The 16,331-nt window shown below is 35.7% G+C and overlaps 1 protein-coding gene and 1 long non-coding RNA gene across 2 annotated transcripts; one reads left to right on the top strand and one right to left on the bottom strand.

Moving 5' to 3' along the window:
* Positions 1–771: 771 nt before the first annotated feature.
* LOC120343464 (inter-alpha-trypsin inhibitor heavy chain H4-like) lies at positions 772–14,928 on the bottom strand. The gene is made up of 20 exons (XM_078110856.1): positions 14,808–14,928; positions 14,501–14,694; positions 14,331–14,412; positions 10,279–10,446; positions 9,474–9,655; positions 8,900–9,178; positions 8,406–8,533; positions 8,056–8,311; positions 7,800–7,987; positions 7,396–7,601; positions 7,184–7,307; positions 6,419–6,598; positions 6,023–6,052; positions 5,495–5,530; positions 4,330–4,365; positions 4,042–4,170; positions 3,538–3,585; positions 2,949–3,118; positions 2,235–2,391; positions 772–1,560 (listed from the first exon to the last, which is right to left on the bottom strand). Exons 1-20 carry the CDS (start codon positions 14,925–14,927, stop codon positions 1,142–1,144), a joined length of 3,132 nt encoding a protein of 1,043 aa, XP_077966982.1. The 5' UTR covers position 14,928; the 3' UTR covers positions 772–1,141.
* Positions 11,391–13,121, top strand: LOC144421115 (uncharacterized). The gene is made up of 2 exons (XR_013474967.1): positions 11,391–11,643; positions 11,898–13,121. It is a non-coding gene; the product is annotated as an uncharacterized LOC144421115 (long non-coding RNA).
* Positions 14,929–16,331: the final 1,403 nt, after the last annotated feature.

Here is a 16,331-nt window from a genome sequence, read left to right as displayed (position 1 = left end):
ATGTATAGGTGAATACGTATGATCAACGATGAGGTAATAGGCGTTTGACGTAAACACGTTTCAAGTTTTAGTACTACTGCAACAAAGCATATTAAAAACATAATTGGGATATTGCAGCAAGATGTCGATACTCAACAATCTAATTTGGACCCGATTGAATCGTTTCTAAACAGTCCTCACGTCAGAAAGTTTTCAACAACTGAAGTACAGCAGATTTCAATAAAAAAATATAACCAAAAATGCTAAATGCAATTTTTGATGAACGTGATTCCGGGTTATTTTCATATTTTCACAACATAAATCCTATTGCAAGCGCTTCCTGAAACCAACGGTAAATACAGTTAAACAACATTCTATATACAGAAAAGCCTACCTATTTTATGCGTAATAAATCTAACCGCGGCATTTGTAATTCACCGCAAGTGACTATTTCCAGAGAAATATATAGTTCTGTATCAGTCCATATTTAATTACTTCTGTATGGTGAGGTTTCCTCACTGTAAAATTGTTTGAACTTTCATATGTTACTGACGTCTGGGAATTTGTATTTGACTTCTTGTTTTACAAAATTTATACCAAATACTAAACAGAATATTACCAAATTGTAACGTTGAAAAGATATTGAGTTGCCCCTGTAGAGTAGATCTTATTCACCGCTTCGCCAGTAGCAAGCGTGTAGTATTTATCGAGCGAATTCCTAATAACCCCCCAAAAACGATAGGGTAACAACAACATGCAGTTATGAACTTTTATTATATCCAATTAAAGCAATGCAGGCATGAATGAAGCATAGCAATTAGAAGAACATCTATTTCAATACGAGTACTGGCAATTCTTTGTGTTTCAAAAAATTTTTAAGTATTACCATACATGCCCTGTATTTATTCCTCTCCCACTAAAATATTTTGGATGTAATATTACAAAAACAGCAAAAGTATTTTCTTTTACATGCACAAATATTTTTAAATATGAATTTAGTCGATTTATTACTATGATCATTTGTGAAAATTTTAGAATCTAACTGGTAGCTGTTGAAAACATAAAACAGGTTGTTATAACATTCTGAAAAAAGAAAACAATGACACATCAAATTAACTTTACTGATTATTTCGTAAAAGCGACAGAATGATACGAGAAACTGTTACTTAGGAATAAATCGGTATCGCATTTTGAAACCACCAGCTCCCAAACTATCATCACTCAAAAATGCAATCGATATCTTCTTATCCGATGTCGTGATTTCGTCTGGCAGATTGTATCCACAGATTTGTTGCACATTCTTTTCTCTTTGAATAACTAAAAAATCGTGATTGCATTGATCTCCTGATCCCATTTCTATATCCATATCAATGATGGTTAAACGCAATTTGTGACTCGAATCTGTGTTGGCAAAATTCCATATGCAATATGCGTTGTCTGAATACATTTTTGGATACTCAGGAGATGTGATGATGCCTTCTTGGCTATCAGAAGATGAAACATCGTCACCACAATTCTTCATAGATTGATTCAGGGCAAATTCAGGTTCCTTCGGTGTGACAATCTGTTGCACTGGACGATCTGGATTGACGAAAGAACATTATTCAATTATTATGATAACATAATATGTTTGTAAAAATATACATGACTTATAAATACACCAAAAGTGGAGTGGTGTAATGGTATGTTAAAATACATCGACAAATCGCATCAATATCCATAATCCGAACAAAAAGATACTTCCAACACACCATCCATGCTTCACTTTTCAATCAAATGACGTGCTGAATAATTTATTGTTTTGGCACATGACGACTTCACATCTTCTTACCACAATAAATAGCAAGGGTATAGGCCAGACTATTTTGATTCCTTATTCGATACACTTGCGACATTATAAAAGGAAGTTATTATAATATGCTTATTGCAAGTTCTATCTCAGTTTTTTTAGTTTGGTCGATTCAATTAAAAATTGAGATGATAAAATTTCACTGAGAATTAAGTACCAGCAAAAAAAACTTTTTTCTTTTGGTCAGATAAACCTTGGAAAAAAAATATCCGCTAGCTTGCTCACAGTAATTAGACTTGAAGTTAGATACATATGGACTGATTACAAATTCCGACGCCATATTCGTAATTTGATATTAAATAAGTTAAACGCACACATGTCGTAGATGGATATGCATCTTGAATGTACATGAACTATTTTTACATATAAAGCTGGTAAAATGATTGAGTGCTTATATCACACTTACATTCATTGTAAGAAATCACAATTCCTGGCCATCGATCATCTTTCGGATAAACTGTCAACAAAACAGTCGCTGTGTTATGCTTTATCGACAGGGATTTCATCTCGGAGATTCCACCTTTATGTTCTAGAATAGTTTTGCCCTGGCTTGTGACGATCACCTGCACCAAATCATGTTGGAATCAATGGCATTGTATGGAAAAGGGGGGTTGTGGGGAGCGACTGAAACTTTCGCGATTTAAATCGAATCATATTTGAGTTTTATTGAAACAAGTTCCCAATCGCATATTATATTTTGTTTGTTTTAATTATGTTTGGCATGCAGTGGCTCATGAAAACCGCTGGAAAAAGTATACATTATTTCGGCTAATGACTGTACTGATCTAAGATTCGACACTTGCAGCTTTGTGTGAAGCGTTAGAAACATGATTTTCGTAGTCACTGCGCAAGAGGGTTACTGATAACCGGTCAACAAATGATTTTCGACGGTCGATTACGGCATTCTCCTTCACTAAAGTCCAAATTTCTGGAACGATAAGTTGGTTAAGCATTTTTCTTCTCATACTCGACCTGGGCTGTGAAAGAGATTGTGTTTTGAAAAATGACTAAATCGTCTTGAATGCGACATCCGATTATAATCAATTTCTGAGATCTAGCAATTTTAACCTATAAACCTGAGCGAATGAAATAGTAGGAAGTGATCACATTATTTACTCACTTGGTTTTGAGTAGTGTTAAGAGTTTCCGCTTTTAAGTCCATCCAATTATTTTCTGATAATTCAATCTTCCATTCACATTGAAATGGAGTCTTCCTAATGTCATGCGGCAGTTGTATTGTACCGCTTTCGTCGTCGAGTTTTCCACTACATTTATTCCAGATTCCTATGTCTGCAAACGACGATAAAAATTATCGTAAGAAAGAAATAGACCTAATACGCAGTCAAAAGATATCAGATATAAGCTTAAAGTTTGGTTGGAAAAATTATAATCGTGATAGCACAAAATTTTAGTGGCCTTAATTTTTACAATAACTCTCACAACGATTTTTGATTTTCACATCTGATCACGAAAGTAATAGTATTGCGTGGCTCAGGGATGAGTGCGTGCTCCGATCACGATTACTAGGAATCATTTCCTAACCGCTTATACTGCCTTGAATTGTTAGGTTTGTTGTGAGATATAAATTGATATACGCTCTTGTCCCACAGAACAATATGCGGACAGATTGGTATGTGCAAGTACATGTCATAACTAAATAAAGCATGGTAATCAATTCGATTAATATATCAATAACTTATTAATTTTACTTGGTCCTCGGGAAGTAGCATCTGGTGAAGGGCGCGAAGGTAGAACACCTGTCAATGAGAGGGAATTCAGTAAAGTTTTGGTAGAACTTGATATCTATATATCGACACTGGTTCCATTACATTTGAACCCACGTACATTTGAACCCATGACAATTGCACCTGTATGCTATTGCACCTATGGAATTTTTTTTGTTTCACGGATAGTTAAACCCATACTAACCCTAACCCATGGGTTTTAGCACCCGCATATAGATTGAACCCGTGGATATACGCATGGGTTCAAATGTACATGGGTTCAAATGTACGGTCACCATCGACACTACATGACCGCAACAAATATTTCTTTCGCAAGGCCAAACGTTGTTATAACTATTAGCAACATAACATTTTACGATGTATGTTAGCAAACGCATTAACTGGTAATAGTATAAAGTCCTCCTTGAAATCAACGTAAGAAGTTGTAAAGTCAGCCAGATTAATCATAATAATTACCACCAATCTTACCTGTCGTTGGTTTTCCTGGTTGACCTGATTGACCAAGTTGTCCTGATTGACCAGCTTGTCCTGATTGGCCAGGTTGTCCTGATTTACCAGGTTGTCCTGGTTGACCAGGTTGTCTGGGTCTTGGTAGAGCTGGAGAGAGTAATGCATAAAACTCAATTATGAACGTCATAACTTGAACTAGTTAAGTCGCGTTCCTAAATTTTACGACATCAACAATTACAATTTTGAGTCGCATATATACTGCTTACAACCCAATTCTTCACCACTAACAAAAGGTTAAGTACAAACCTTGCCGAAACCTCCTGAAACCTCCACCGAAACCTCCTGAAATACATACATATATATATCATAAGACAATTAAAGTCAGATCTTAATTCGGGAATATGGCATTACGTTTTAACATTTCATTCAGAGTGTTTTGAGCAGGCTACTTGTTAGAGTCGATTGTTCTGTTCTTAACAGTAGCACAAGTTAGGCGTGCGCATGGTATTTAATGTGCGAAGTTTTTCACTTCAGTATCAGCAAGTCTGTAATACACCACAAAAAGTCTGCTCGGAGTAATTAATGCCCATCAGATTGTTTTACAGCTTTCAGGCCTACTTGACGTTAGGTACATCAGGTTTTGCCACAGTACATATTTTATTGATATTTCCACAGCAGAAATAAGTTCATATATGTACTTATATAAGAGCATTCTTGTATAAGAACTCTTCGAGAGCAATGATCGTATATGGTTATGAAGGTCTAATACCTAATAGCAGCACCGGTAATCTATGCCAATGCGACTCACGCAGAAATGTTGCTGATCATCGCGTTCACTAAAATCAAAGGGACAGTTGTGACGTAGGCGGCGACAAAAGCATGACAAAATAAAAACTACCGGTATGTAATCAATTGGTCCATGAGTTACGAAGAAAAATCCATTTTCGCGCACCAAAAATCGCTGGTGGTGAGCCACAGTAAGTTTGCTTTTAGAAATGCCATCTATACATCAGATTTTTGAGAGCATTTATTTAAAATTGAATTACTGCTGGCTTTTTGCCATAGATAATAGGTATTGGGGTTTGAAAAGCAGAAATATCTCGTGCATTTACATATAGGCGTTGTAGTTCTTTTAGGTCATCCGTATCCTCTCAACTTCGTGTTAGGGGCTCGGAATTTTGATTTGACCAATCATACACAATGAATATTAGGAAAAAAATCTGGGAAAGGCTTAATTAAAGCAATGGGATATATTTTGTCCTCAACTGGGTGTTGTTTCGGATGAGATCTAAATAATGACTCTGTGAATAATTTACACTGAAATTGAATGTTATAGAAGAAAAACTAAAAAGAACGGGACTTTACTACTTCATTTTACCCCGTAAATGAAGCCAGTTTATTTTTCTCGACAATAGTAATTTTACTAAAATAATAAAATTGAATATATATATATATATATATTTGTACTTACGACGTAAACCACGTTGCGTCGCACTAGGTCTCATTCCTGTGGAAAATTTACAACAGAAACAACAGCAGAAATAAATATTATGCGGAGGAAAAGTGAAAAAATAGCTAAAGAATTAGACATCTCGTTACATTTTTGCCTTGTCCTGTAAACTGGGAACATTTGACAATAAAAGGACATATCAGATATCAGTGTAAGAATGGTTGACAAAATGATGATAGTGACCGCACAAATTTTAGTAGCCTTAATCTTTATAATGAATCTTGATTTTCACGCCTAATACCAAAAGTAATATTATTTGCGGTGGCTTCTAGATAAGTGTGTGCTCCGATCACAATTACTAAGAATAATTGTCTGACCGCGTATACTGTCTTGGATTGTTAGGTTTATTGTAAGTTATAAATCGATAATAACGCTCTTGTTCTACAGAACCATAATATGCGGACAGGTTGGTAGGTACAAGTACATGTCATAAACAAATAAAGCAAGATAATCAATTCGATAAATATATTAAAAACTCATTAATTTTACCTGGTCTTCGGGCCCCTGAAGGTCGAGCACCTGCCAATTAGAGAAAATTCAGTAAAGATGCGATAGAACTTGATAATAGTGAAGAAATGGCTAAAGAATTAGACATCTCGCTACAATTTTGTCTTGTCCTGTAAAATAGGGGACAGATGACAAAAAAGACAGTGGGCAGATTTTAGCTAATCGCATTCGCTAAAAAGGCCTGAAATAGTAGCGAACCTCTATTTCTGCTGTCAACTCGTGAGTTAGGAAGCGTATTCATGTTCGCATTATCAAATTGTGGTAATACAGCACCAGTGAATCACTTCACAAAAACCAGTGAAGGTAGCAACGTACCTTTGTCTTTTTAGCATCAAAAACTACTTGATGCGAGGCAAATTATTAAAGTACAGTACAAACCTATGACTCTTCCGGAAAGGGTTTTGGTAGAGGAAGAGTCCCTTCCACTATCTGACGAGCTGCTATCTCTTGCCGCTGACAAGATATAGGGACACCATATAGGAGGTCGTAGAAGCAAATGTCGTCGAGGAATGACTACACCTCGATGATAACACGGAGGTATTGTTGGAATTATTGTGGCTGAAACAAGTAATTATCAGTTGATTTTATTTTTACATTCAGAGAGTTTTCACAATCCTTCCTCAATCACGTCCATATACAAAAATAAAATAAATGATTTACCGAATAGATGTTTCCCCCCCACTTTTGGCCCCAAAAAATGTTCTCCATACCATTTAAAAATTTTTGACGCCTTATTTGAGATTTTGCAAGGTGCCGCCTAAAAACTGTTGTACATATTTTAAACACCATCATTTCTAATCCAATTATTAAACTACCTGTCATTTAAATATACTAATGAATGAATTTAGCCACGTCTATCGCAGCTTTTCAGAAAATTCTGATTAACCACTTGGCGGAAACACCCATCTTATACCAACTTGGCTAGTTCAGGGAGACCGTCGACAGGATTGCTATGGCCATACTTTGCCATAGGATTGGATCAATTAATTGAATTTTTTAGTATAAATATGAAACCATGTCTTCTGTTTCGTTGAATAATTTGAAAATGTAAATTATTTGAATCTAGCACACAATAAACTGCTATTGTGTAATGGTGAAAAATATTTCAGTCATTTAGGCAAGTGAATATATCCCAATACTCACGTCTAGCAGGGGTTGTTGTTATTTCATCTTCAGGTAATGTAACCACCATCGATGTGAGAGGAGTCACGAAACTGTATTTCAGAGCTAAGCGTAATGCTTCACTTGTAATATGATAAACTTCTCTCTGTATAGGTAGGTGAAAAGAATGAGAGCATGGAATTTTAAATGGCCAAAAAGAGTGAAGAACACGAGTGGAAACAAAAATAACTCACTCGACTTGATGATAAAGTTCTTTTTTCCAAAAGATCGCGTATTGTGAAATACGCCCATAAACGTTCTATAAAATCTTCAAATGCGCCAGTTTCTTTGTGCCAGTGTTGAAATGTTTTATCTAATTCTTTGCTTTTTACATTATATTCTACTTCACCATCCTTAGATGTTCCTTTGATCGTTGATTCAACAACTTTCGTTTTGTCATCTGAATGATTTTTAACAAATGTTTATTATCAACTATAATTGCATTAATTATATATATATTTATTGTGTCTAGACAAAAATGCCAAAATAATAATATTAACTGCAAATATCGCTAGATAATGCAAGAAATGAACGAGAAAGAGCAGATAACCTCTCAGAAAATTGCATCGTCGTACTGGACTCGGTTACTGCAACTCACCGCCATTGGCTATCGCTCCAACAACAACAGCTTCAGATCCTCTGAAGAATTTGCTAAAATCTGTTTGACTGATGTTTGCCAAGTTCACACCTAAATAGGTCATTTTGACATTGAGCAAAAGTGGTGTCGCAACTTCTTGAAAAAATCCTTCCAATTGTAAGTCGGCGTCGGAATCTTCATAAATTTTTCTGCAAAATAGGAATAAATAAGTAAAATCTATTTGTTAGGTTGAAAAGATTTAATGTAGTTTTGATACCTGGCTATTCCGTCGTTTTCATTTGCCATTCGTTTTAAAAAGTCATGATCCAAATCATCGCCAAATCCAAGACAAAACAGAGAAAATCGTCCTGCAATTTTTTCTTTTATATTTTTTCGGATACTAGATATTCTTGTAATTCCCGACGTCGGATTACCATCAGTTAAAAGAATTATCATTGCTGAAACTTTGTCATCGATCGTTACTCCAGAGAGTAATTCAGAAGCTGCTATTAAGGCACTGTTGATATCGGTCCCTGACAATAATAAAGGCGATTGAATACCATAGATTGTTCATGTAATACATAAGCAACAATATGTTAAGCCACGTGACTGAGAGCTCATACTCACCTCCTGCAGCACGAATACCGTTTACGTGTGCAATGGCGTTATTTAGATTCGCTTTAGTTACGTCAACTAAACCGGCCTCGGTGTCCGACCATATAGTTAGGCTGCTCGCGAATGACACAATGTTGAATCTGTGAAAATGTACCGCGCCAGTTAGGTGCTAGTAGCCATTTAGAATTGACGATGACATGATACAGCAGTATTAATGTAAAAACATTCCCGTTCAAAACGTTGATACCTGCTAAACAGTTATGATTGGTAGAAATTTTACTTGAAAATACTCATCACTCCCATAACATATAGTGTCAATCAGTCTACACATCTTCACCTGCGCAGTTTGGTGTGATCAATACCAACCTGCCCCATGAAAATTCCTGAATATTATCATTAAACGCATGTTCGACATTCTAGATAAGGTAATATATTATGTCTGATTAAAATTACGCGATTTTAGGTCATCTTGAAATCCACAAACATGGTTAAATTTTTGTTCTTACTGGTCGGAGTCTTTGAGTTCTTTTATGACCGATACAAATGCATCTTTGGTTTGCGAGATTTTTTTCCCGGACATCGATCCACTTCTATCAATCACAAAAACAACTTTTTTGGGTAAAACTGGAAGATCTTCTGGCGCAAAAAAATGAACAAAGTATCCGTTTCTTGTTTGAATTTCTCCACCTAAATCTTCCCGAGTAACGTCATAATTTACAGTAAATTTTTGTTCATCTTCAGGTAAAGTTATAAGACGACGCATTTCGGTTGGTGTTGGCTTGAATCTAGATTGAAAAAAATATAATAAGAACTTGTGTACAAACAGTTTTAAATCGTTGTACTCGACTGTTTTTCAAATCAATGTGTATTTTCAGACGTTTGTCAATATGTCCGTTTCATACGTTTGGTTATCTAAAATAGTTACAATGACTGCTTAGACAGGAAAATCTGACGATGTATGTATGACATATGAAAACTCTTTATAGACTTATGTTCCCACTTATTTCTCATTGAACTAACATTAGGTATTATTTGTCGTATTTCTCATTCTAAGTATGATTATTTGACAAAAATACTAACGTGACTTTAGCCTGGTATTTGCTTCTTCTGACATCAGTATTGACTTGTAGTATACCGTCTGAATCTCGTCCTCTCAGACCCTTGTCTCTGGCTCCCCTACCCTCACCAGCATATGTAGTAGATATCGATGTAATTCCGGATCTTTCCGTTATGAATATATCAATCACAAAATGATCAATGACCTAAAATGGGAGAGTATTTAAAACTTACTCCATGTTCAACATCTACCTCGCATAAACCCCCATCTTTATATATACAAATAATTTCCACCCTAGTCTTAGTGAAAGGAACTTCTCTTAAATCAGGTCGGTTGTATAATGACGTATTTGAAATGTAGTAAATAGATTGGTGAGCAATAATTCAATGTATAAAAATAGCTCATGGATCGTTTATATAATTTGTTGTTCATTATGTTGATGTTGTGACATTTGTCTTTCACTTTTTTCTACTGAACTATTTGCTTTCCATATTTTCGGTGGTTAAAGTTGAAAGTGTCTCCCAGAACGCTTTTACTTATATATCTTGTTTGTTTTCGTTTTTTTGTAAGAAAATTTGCGCAAACAAGTTCACGCGAACTCACAAAACATAAGCAAATGAGGGTATTTTCACAGCAATCCCACTCCACCCTCCACGTTTACCAGTAACTGGTGAGTGACTGCTTTGAAAATCAAAAGACACCGGCAATTTTTTCATCTATGTGTTGCACAATACTGCCTTGCTCTTCATTGCTGTGGCCTTTGCCATTGATGTGATATAGCTAACTTTCAACTTCGAGTTTTTTCTTAATTTCAACGTTAGAAATTACCTCTCTCAGGTTCACCATAATTGTATGATCATATTGCCCTAGCCTCCGCTTCAATAGTTGCTGATAAACAAGATGAAATTCTACACTTGATTGAGCAGGCACATTGGCAGTAACATCAAAGGTCTGAGTCTCCCGAACATCCGCAACAACCAGACCCGCAGTGTTACCCTAAAAATAGACACTTGATGATTGAATATACAAAGCAGACAATTTTTCTATTTTTCATCCAGTCTTGTCCTAAGAACATAAAAATTTAGATCTCAAAATAATTTTAAAAAGATTGTTTTAAACGAAATAATAGTCTGCTTATGTAGGCCGCGAGCCGAGGCCATTTATCTTTCAGTTTCGTAGCGCACATGAGGTAACTGCCTGAAAATGATTTTAAAATGTTCCTTAGAAATTTAGTAACAAATATTGCCTTGTTCCCACTTCCAAAAGTTGCACGTTTTACGGAAAAGACGTTTTTACTACAATAAATATGTGTTACCACCTGTCCTATATTCTCTGTTTTTCGGTATCATGGGACAATGAACGCAGATATTCTGCATGACGTAACCATCAAATTGGTCAGCTGTAGGTGGATCCCCCATGGTCGGATGGATATCAGATGTACTACTGCTCGCTTTTGCGTTGAGTAGCCTTTCCACAGTCTTTTTCAGTTATTGGACACGTTTAGTGGCCATAACGATCGTTTCAAAATTTTGTTGTTATTGTTATTGTTGTTATTTGTCTCCGTCTCCATTTTTAAAAAATCGCTTTTCTCTTCGAATACTGGACCAATTGCTTTGATATTTTCAGTGGTTGAAGATAAAATTTTTCTCCAGAATGCTATTAGTTTTTTTTTCGCTATGACGTCATCAAAATTATTGCCACTGGGTGGCGCTACGTGTCCATATATTTGAGCATAGCTCTCTTGTTATCAATTGAGTTATTCTAAGAAGGTGGTAGAAAAGTATGAGTAGGATATTAAACACTTGTATATCCTTACCTTAAATAGCAGTTTTAGGTGAGCACTGGCTCATAGGACGTTGTTAAATAGGTACAATAACTCCAAGGAAGGCTAGACCTAGAATAATATGCCACAAACAACGATATTTTCTGACTTGCATGAAAGGTTTATGATTAATTTAATGACAATTCTTGACTATTCAGCAGACTTATACTACTATATAGGCCATGGCATATTTGGAAATATAAATTAATGGCTGTTTCTGTAATGCACGGTTGTGTGAAAGAGAGGAAAACAATCAATTTTACTGATGTCGGTTGGTCTAAATCTAAATTCATAGAGTCGACAAGAACCTGGGAAGCAATGATGAGTTATGCCGCAGTGGAAAGAAAAGTAGCACTGGAAGCGATTGAGAGGTGAGAAATCAAGTTGTAGACAGACAGTTGATGTTTTAAAATATAGTCCATAGGGCATTTCAGATTGTGATATATCGAAATTCAGTGTAGATATAGTCTAGTACCGGTATGCAAACACTGCAGGACTCTAGTAATGCAATGAGCATGTATACGCTTATTGGGTACATCAGATAAAATGCATTATGTATTAGTCAGTATTTAGTGGTATTTTTACACTCATGCTATTCCAAATATGATTTTCTTCCTCATATTAGATACTGCACTACAAAAGAAAACGTCAATGTTCCACCAATTCAACCTAACGCAGGCTCTAATCCCTGCTGCTATCAGTGCTATAAAATGGATCGAACAAGAAGTCTTGAAGCGTAAAGGTATATGAAAATCATAACAGTTGCAAACAGCTTAGATGGGCTATTCATAATGAAATACTTTCTCGCTTTTCTGCAATTGGAACTGCCCATCAAACCGATGTTGGAGACTTCATTTAGTTTTTCAATTCATTTTTTTTTTCAAATATGAAGATCTTTTGAGGTTAACGAGGCATTAATAAATAAAGCTGGGGAATTTGTTTGTTCACTGTATGGAGAGGATATGAAGAAGGTAAATGATACCAGGCACGTCTTTTTACCACTGGCATATGGATTATACTCATCCACCCAACAATGATTCACTGAAGAAGCATGTGGGGCAAGAAGCAAGCAAGCTGATGGAAAATTACCTGGCAGGACTTCATCATTGTTGCCTAGAACCAAGGCCAATTATTCTCCCACCTATCGGCCATAGATGTGTTCTTGATAAGGGTGTTTTGCGGGTTAAATTGATGGATCTACTTCAAGCCCCCAAATCAGTTCTTGAGTTGGCAAACTGCAAGTGTTGGCAATAGTCAAAATAATATAAGCCGTGTAATATAAGCCGTGTGTGCCGAAAGCAACCTATATTGCACAGTTTTTTGTTTTTGTATTGACTCCAAAAACCACAGTACACTTATAGAGGAAAAGTCGATTTTCGAGATAGTTGATTTCGGAAACAATTCAGAAGAAAGTGGATTAGATATTGAAGTTGATTTAATAAATACTATTTATTTTTTTTTCGGACATCCGTTAGTGTCGTAGTCCTGTTTCAAGAAATAATATTCCCTTTGTTCAAATACATAACCACATAAACTAAAAAAAGACTAATTGTAATATTTCTGTTCACTATGTTATGTACATATTGTACATTCATTTAATTTTCTTGACTTTTCCTGTAAATTTCTAAGTGAGAAATAACTGATTTATTTGTGTTTTTTGTGCTCACGATGTTAATTTGTGACTTCATTGCTTAAAAATAAATACGTTTGATAGCTTCTATAAAATGAATGCAACTTCTTATGCTGTTCTTGTTGTAAACTGCTTGTGGTTATTACATAAAATTTATTCGCTAATCTGAATGAGCGTTGTTGGTGTCCATACTTGAAGACCTTTCGAGGTCCTTCGCAAATCCTGTCACACAATTAAAATATTTTTTGTTGTTGGTTACATGTATGCCATATTTTTCGTAATCTACCTAATAAATTATGATTGACTGAGGAAGTCTGATTTTAGTGAGGCAAGACGTTACAGAAATACATTGTGTTAGTGTGCTGTAGGGCTCTTGAATTGCATAGTTCTTATGCTGCGTTGTTGTAAACCTATGGTTATTGAATTCCCGGGAACCTTATATTGAATTTCGCATCAGGATTGTGGAACAAGCTGTAATGCGTTCAGTATGTTCATTCTCATACAAAACTAAAGAATTGATTTAGTTACCAGATGTGCGCTACGAAACTCATTTTCTAGGCGTTTTTCAAGGCCTCGTCTCATGCCCATATCCGTGGTAAGGATGTACAAGTGTTTAGTAACTTACTTATACTTTTTAACAACGTCTAAGCATAACTTAACTAATAATAACTAAACAGGGCTATGGAAAGGCTGCCCCACTCAACGCAAGATCGAGCAGTAATAACTAAGATTCATCCGCTCGCTAACAGCTGATTCGATGCAATTGTTACGTCATGCAGAAGTCACTGTTCATTGCCGAAAATGTAGAGAATATAGGACAGATCGTAGCCAGTGTTCCCTCTAAAGTGTGCACGTGTGCGCGCGCACACAGCTTTCAGAGGCTGCGCACACGCATAGATTTACTGCGCACAGACGTATTTCGATGTAATGTAATAATGTTCTCGGTTGGCAGGTTGAGAAAGTTTGTTGTTGGCCCACTCATTACCCGGTTAGAACGCCAAAATTTCTTCATTGGTTTTTGCACAAATATTAGTCATTTCCAAAAAAGTGCGCACACACCAAAATTTCTGCGCACACATACTACAAAAAATTAGAGGGAACATTGATCGTTGCACATATTTCTAGTAGTAAAAGCGTCTTTTCCGTAAAACGTGCAACTTTTGGAAGTGGGAACAAGGCAATATTTGTTACTAAATTTTTAGGGAACATTTTAAAATCATTTTTAGTTAGTTACCTGATGTGCGCTACGAAACTCACTTTCTAGGCGTTTTTCAGGGCCTCGGCTCGCGGCCTACGTTCGTGTGAGTCTTTGGAAAGAGGCGCAGGTATTAAATGAGTTCTAACTAATAGAGTAGACGATGTTCAATAATAAAACACGAGAGTAATTCAGGTTTCCCATCCCCAAATAGAGTATAGAAAACATCTCACCTTTTCGACGGCGCGATCGTACTGTTCTTTTGCCTCTTTCTTCTCTCGTATTTTCCCGACAAATTTCACACCGCCAACAATCCTGTGTGAGGTTAACAAACAAGAAAAAAGTGTGAAAACATTAAGTAACACTAAGTTATAAAACTCCGTGATATTGTAAAAAAAATTACATGTCGAATTCTGTGATGAAGGCTGCTTCTGGAAGCCTTACTGAAAAAACAACTTCTTTCGCTGAGCGTTCAGTGTTCGCTATTTTATTCACAAACGTTACTCTCGCAAATCTTGACTGGACGACACTCGTGACGTGCAAACTGTGATGGGGCTCATCAGGTCCATGATAAGACGATGCATGTCTTTTCTCTCTCTGGAATCAGGAATAAAAATAAATATATATAATTTTTGATGACAACATATAGCGTTGCTGGTATAATAAAAAAAATTTCAAAATGCCATTGAATAGTAAAAGAAAAACCTTACCGCTAATTCGTCACTTTCTGCAATGACGAGAGACTGTCCCCGTGACAGAGAATTTGCAAAACATACAGAATATAGATATAGCAGCACAACAGCCTTTGCTTGGACTTCAGTCCAAGTCATAACGTTTATATAAATAAAACTCACCTATTACAATAACGGTTCAAAAATACATAAACAGAAATTATTTTACGTCGAGTCACAAAATATAATAAAAAGCGCGGTTCTGACAAAATTCACTTATAAATATGTTCCGAAAATATCGGAAGATATACAACTGTATTCGTCCAATATTGAAGTTTCTTAAGACCAATAACGTTCCAGATTACTCAAAGTACTCACTCAAAGAGTTACTCACTCAACCCACTTTCCACTAATCAAGAGCAATCATCAAATTTAAATGGAACTATAGGGTAAATTAGCAAAAAACATTGATCGATGTCTGTCCCGAAAAAAAAACCTTTTTTGCTGCTCAACATGATTACGAACGCTGTTCGTGGATATGTTTTACCCTTTTTATACCTGAGCGTTGCTATCAAGCCAGTTTAGGTCTCATAGTCCAGTGCTATAGATCTAGCTAATATATACTCGCATGACAAAGGCTTCAACTTAAAATCAGAACTCGCCCGAGGCGCACCAGATCATCTAAACAAGTTTATATCGAAATCGTAACGTTTTTAAAATATTGAAATTTTAAGATAAAATTAGGTAACTTTTAAAGATTCTCATTTAACTGATATGCAATATCAATATAAATATATGTAACGTGCTTTTTTCGTGATTCTCCCTTAGATAGGAAAAATTTTGTCTGATTTACGTCGTTTCTTGCCGTCGTTTCTTGCACGCTCCATGCTTTATCAATTCAATCGTGAGTTTATTGAACGGCGTTCCTATGTGGGAGTTTTCATATAAAACAAATATTGCAATTCCTAGTCAGATCACGTTTTAAGATTTATTTGATAGTTCATAAAGGCGGCAAAATGAAGTCGAAATGATGCTGTTTAAAAACTAATTTGAACTAGTCTTCGAATTGGCCACAATTCGGAATTGTAAATATATTCTCAATTTTCTGGGATTCCCGTTTATCCATTTGTATGTGCATCGGTTTTATTCCGTGTCATAAAAAGCATAAACAAAAAATAATCTGGACTTTCAAGGATGAACAAGTAACTTTTTCAAGAGCTTGCCTGATGGCGCCAGTAAATTTGCATCGAAGTTCAAAAGCCACGAATTCCAAACATCGGTCCATTGTCACGTTTCAAATCGTGTATGTAAAAGAAACAAAATACGAAACTTTTGCGGTACGACGATAGGAAAATCACAATTTATGAGAATTCAAACGCATGATGGAATGATTAAAATAATTTTTTATAGTATAAAAATATATTTTTGTCAGTTCACTCAGTGCAATATTTGTTATATTTTTTTCGCGACCTGCTATATGGTAAAGTGAAGCAACCCCCCGATTTCACTCCGTCAGTATTTAATTTTAACAAACTTGCGACTTCTACTTTTTAATGTATTTCT

This window comes from Styela clava, chromosome 3, assembly GCF_964204865.1.
Source record: "Styela clava chromosome 3, kaStyClav1.hap1.2, whole genome shotgun sequence".
NCBI classification, from domain to species: domain Eukaryota; kingdom Metazoa; phylum Chordata; class Ascidiacea; order Stolidobranchia; family Styelidae; genus Styela; species Styela clava.
The sequence above is the reverse complement of the archived record's forward strand: the minus strand, read 5'-3'. Positions and strand labels throughout refer to the sequence as shown.

Coding starts and splice junctions, on each gene's coding strand:
- LOC120343464 (XM_078110856.1), bottom strand. CDS start 14,927: ATGACTTGGACTGAAGTCCAAGCAAAGGCTGTTGTGCTGCTATATCTA. Junction 8,312..8,405: donor CGGTATTCGTGCTGCAGGAG/GTGAGTATGAGC, acceptor TATTATTGTCAG/GGACCGATATCAACAGTGCC. Junction 4,171..4,329: donor TTTCAGGAGGTTTCGGCAAG/GTTTGTACTTAA, acceptor TACTCTCTCCAG/CTCTACCAAGACCCAGACAA.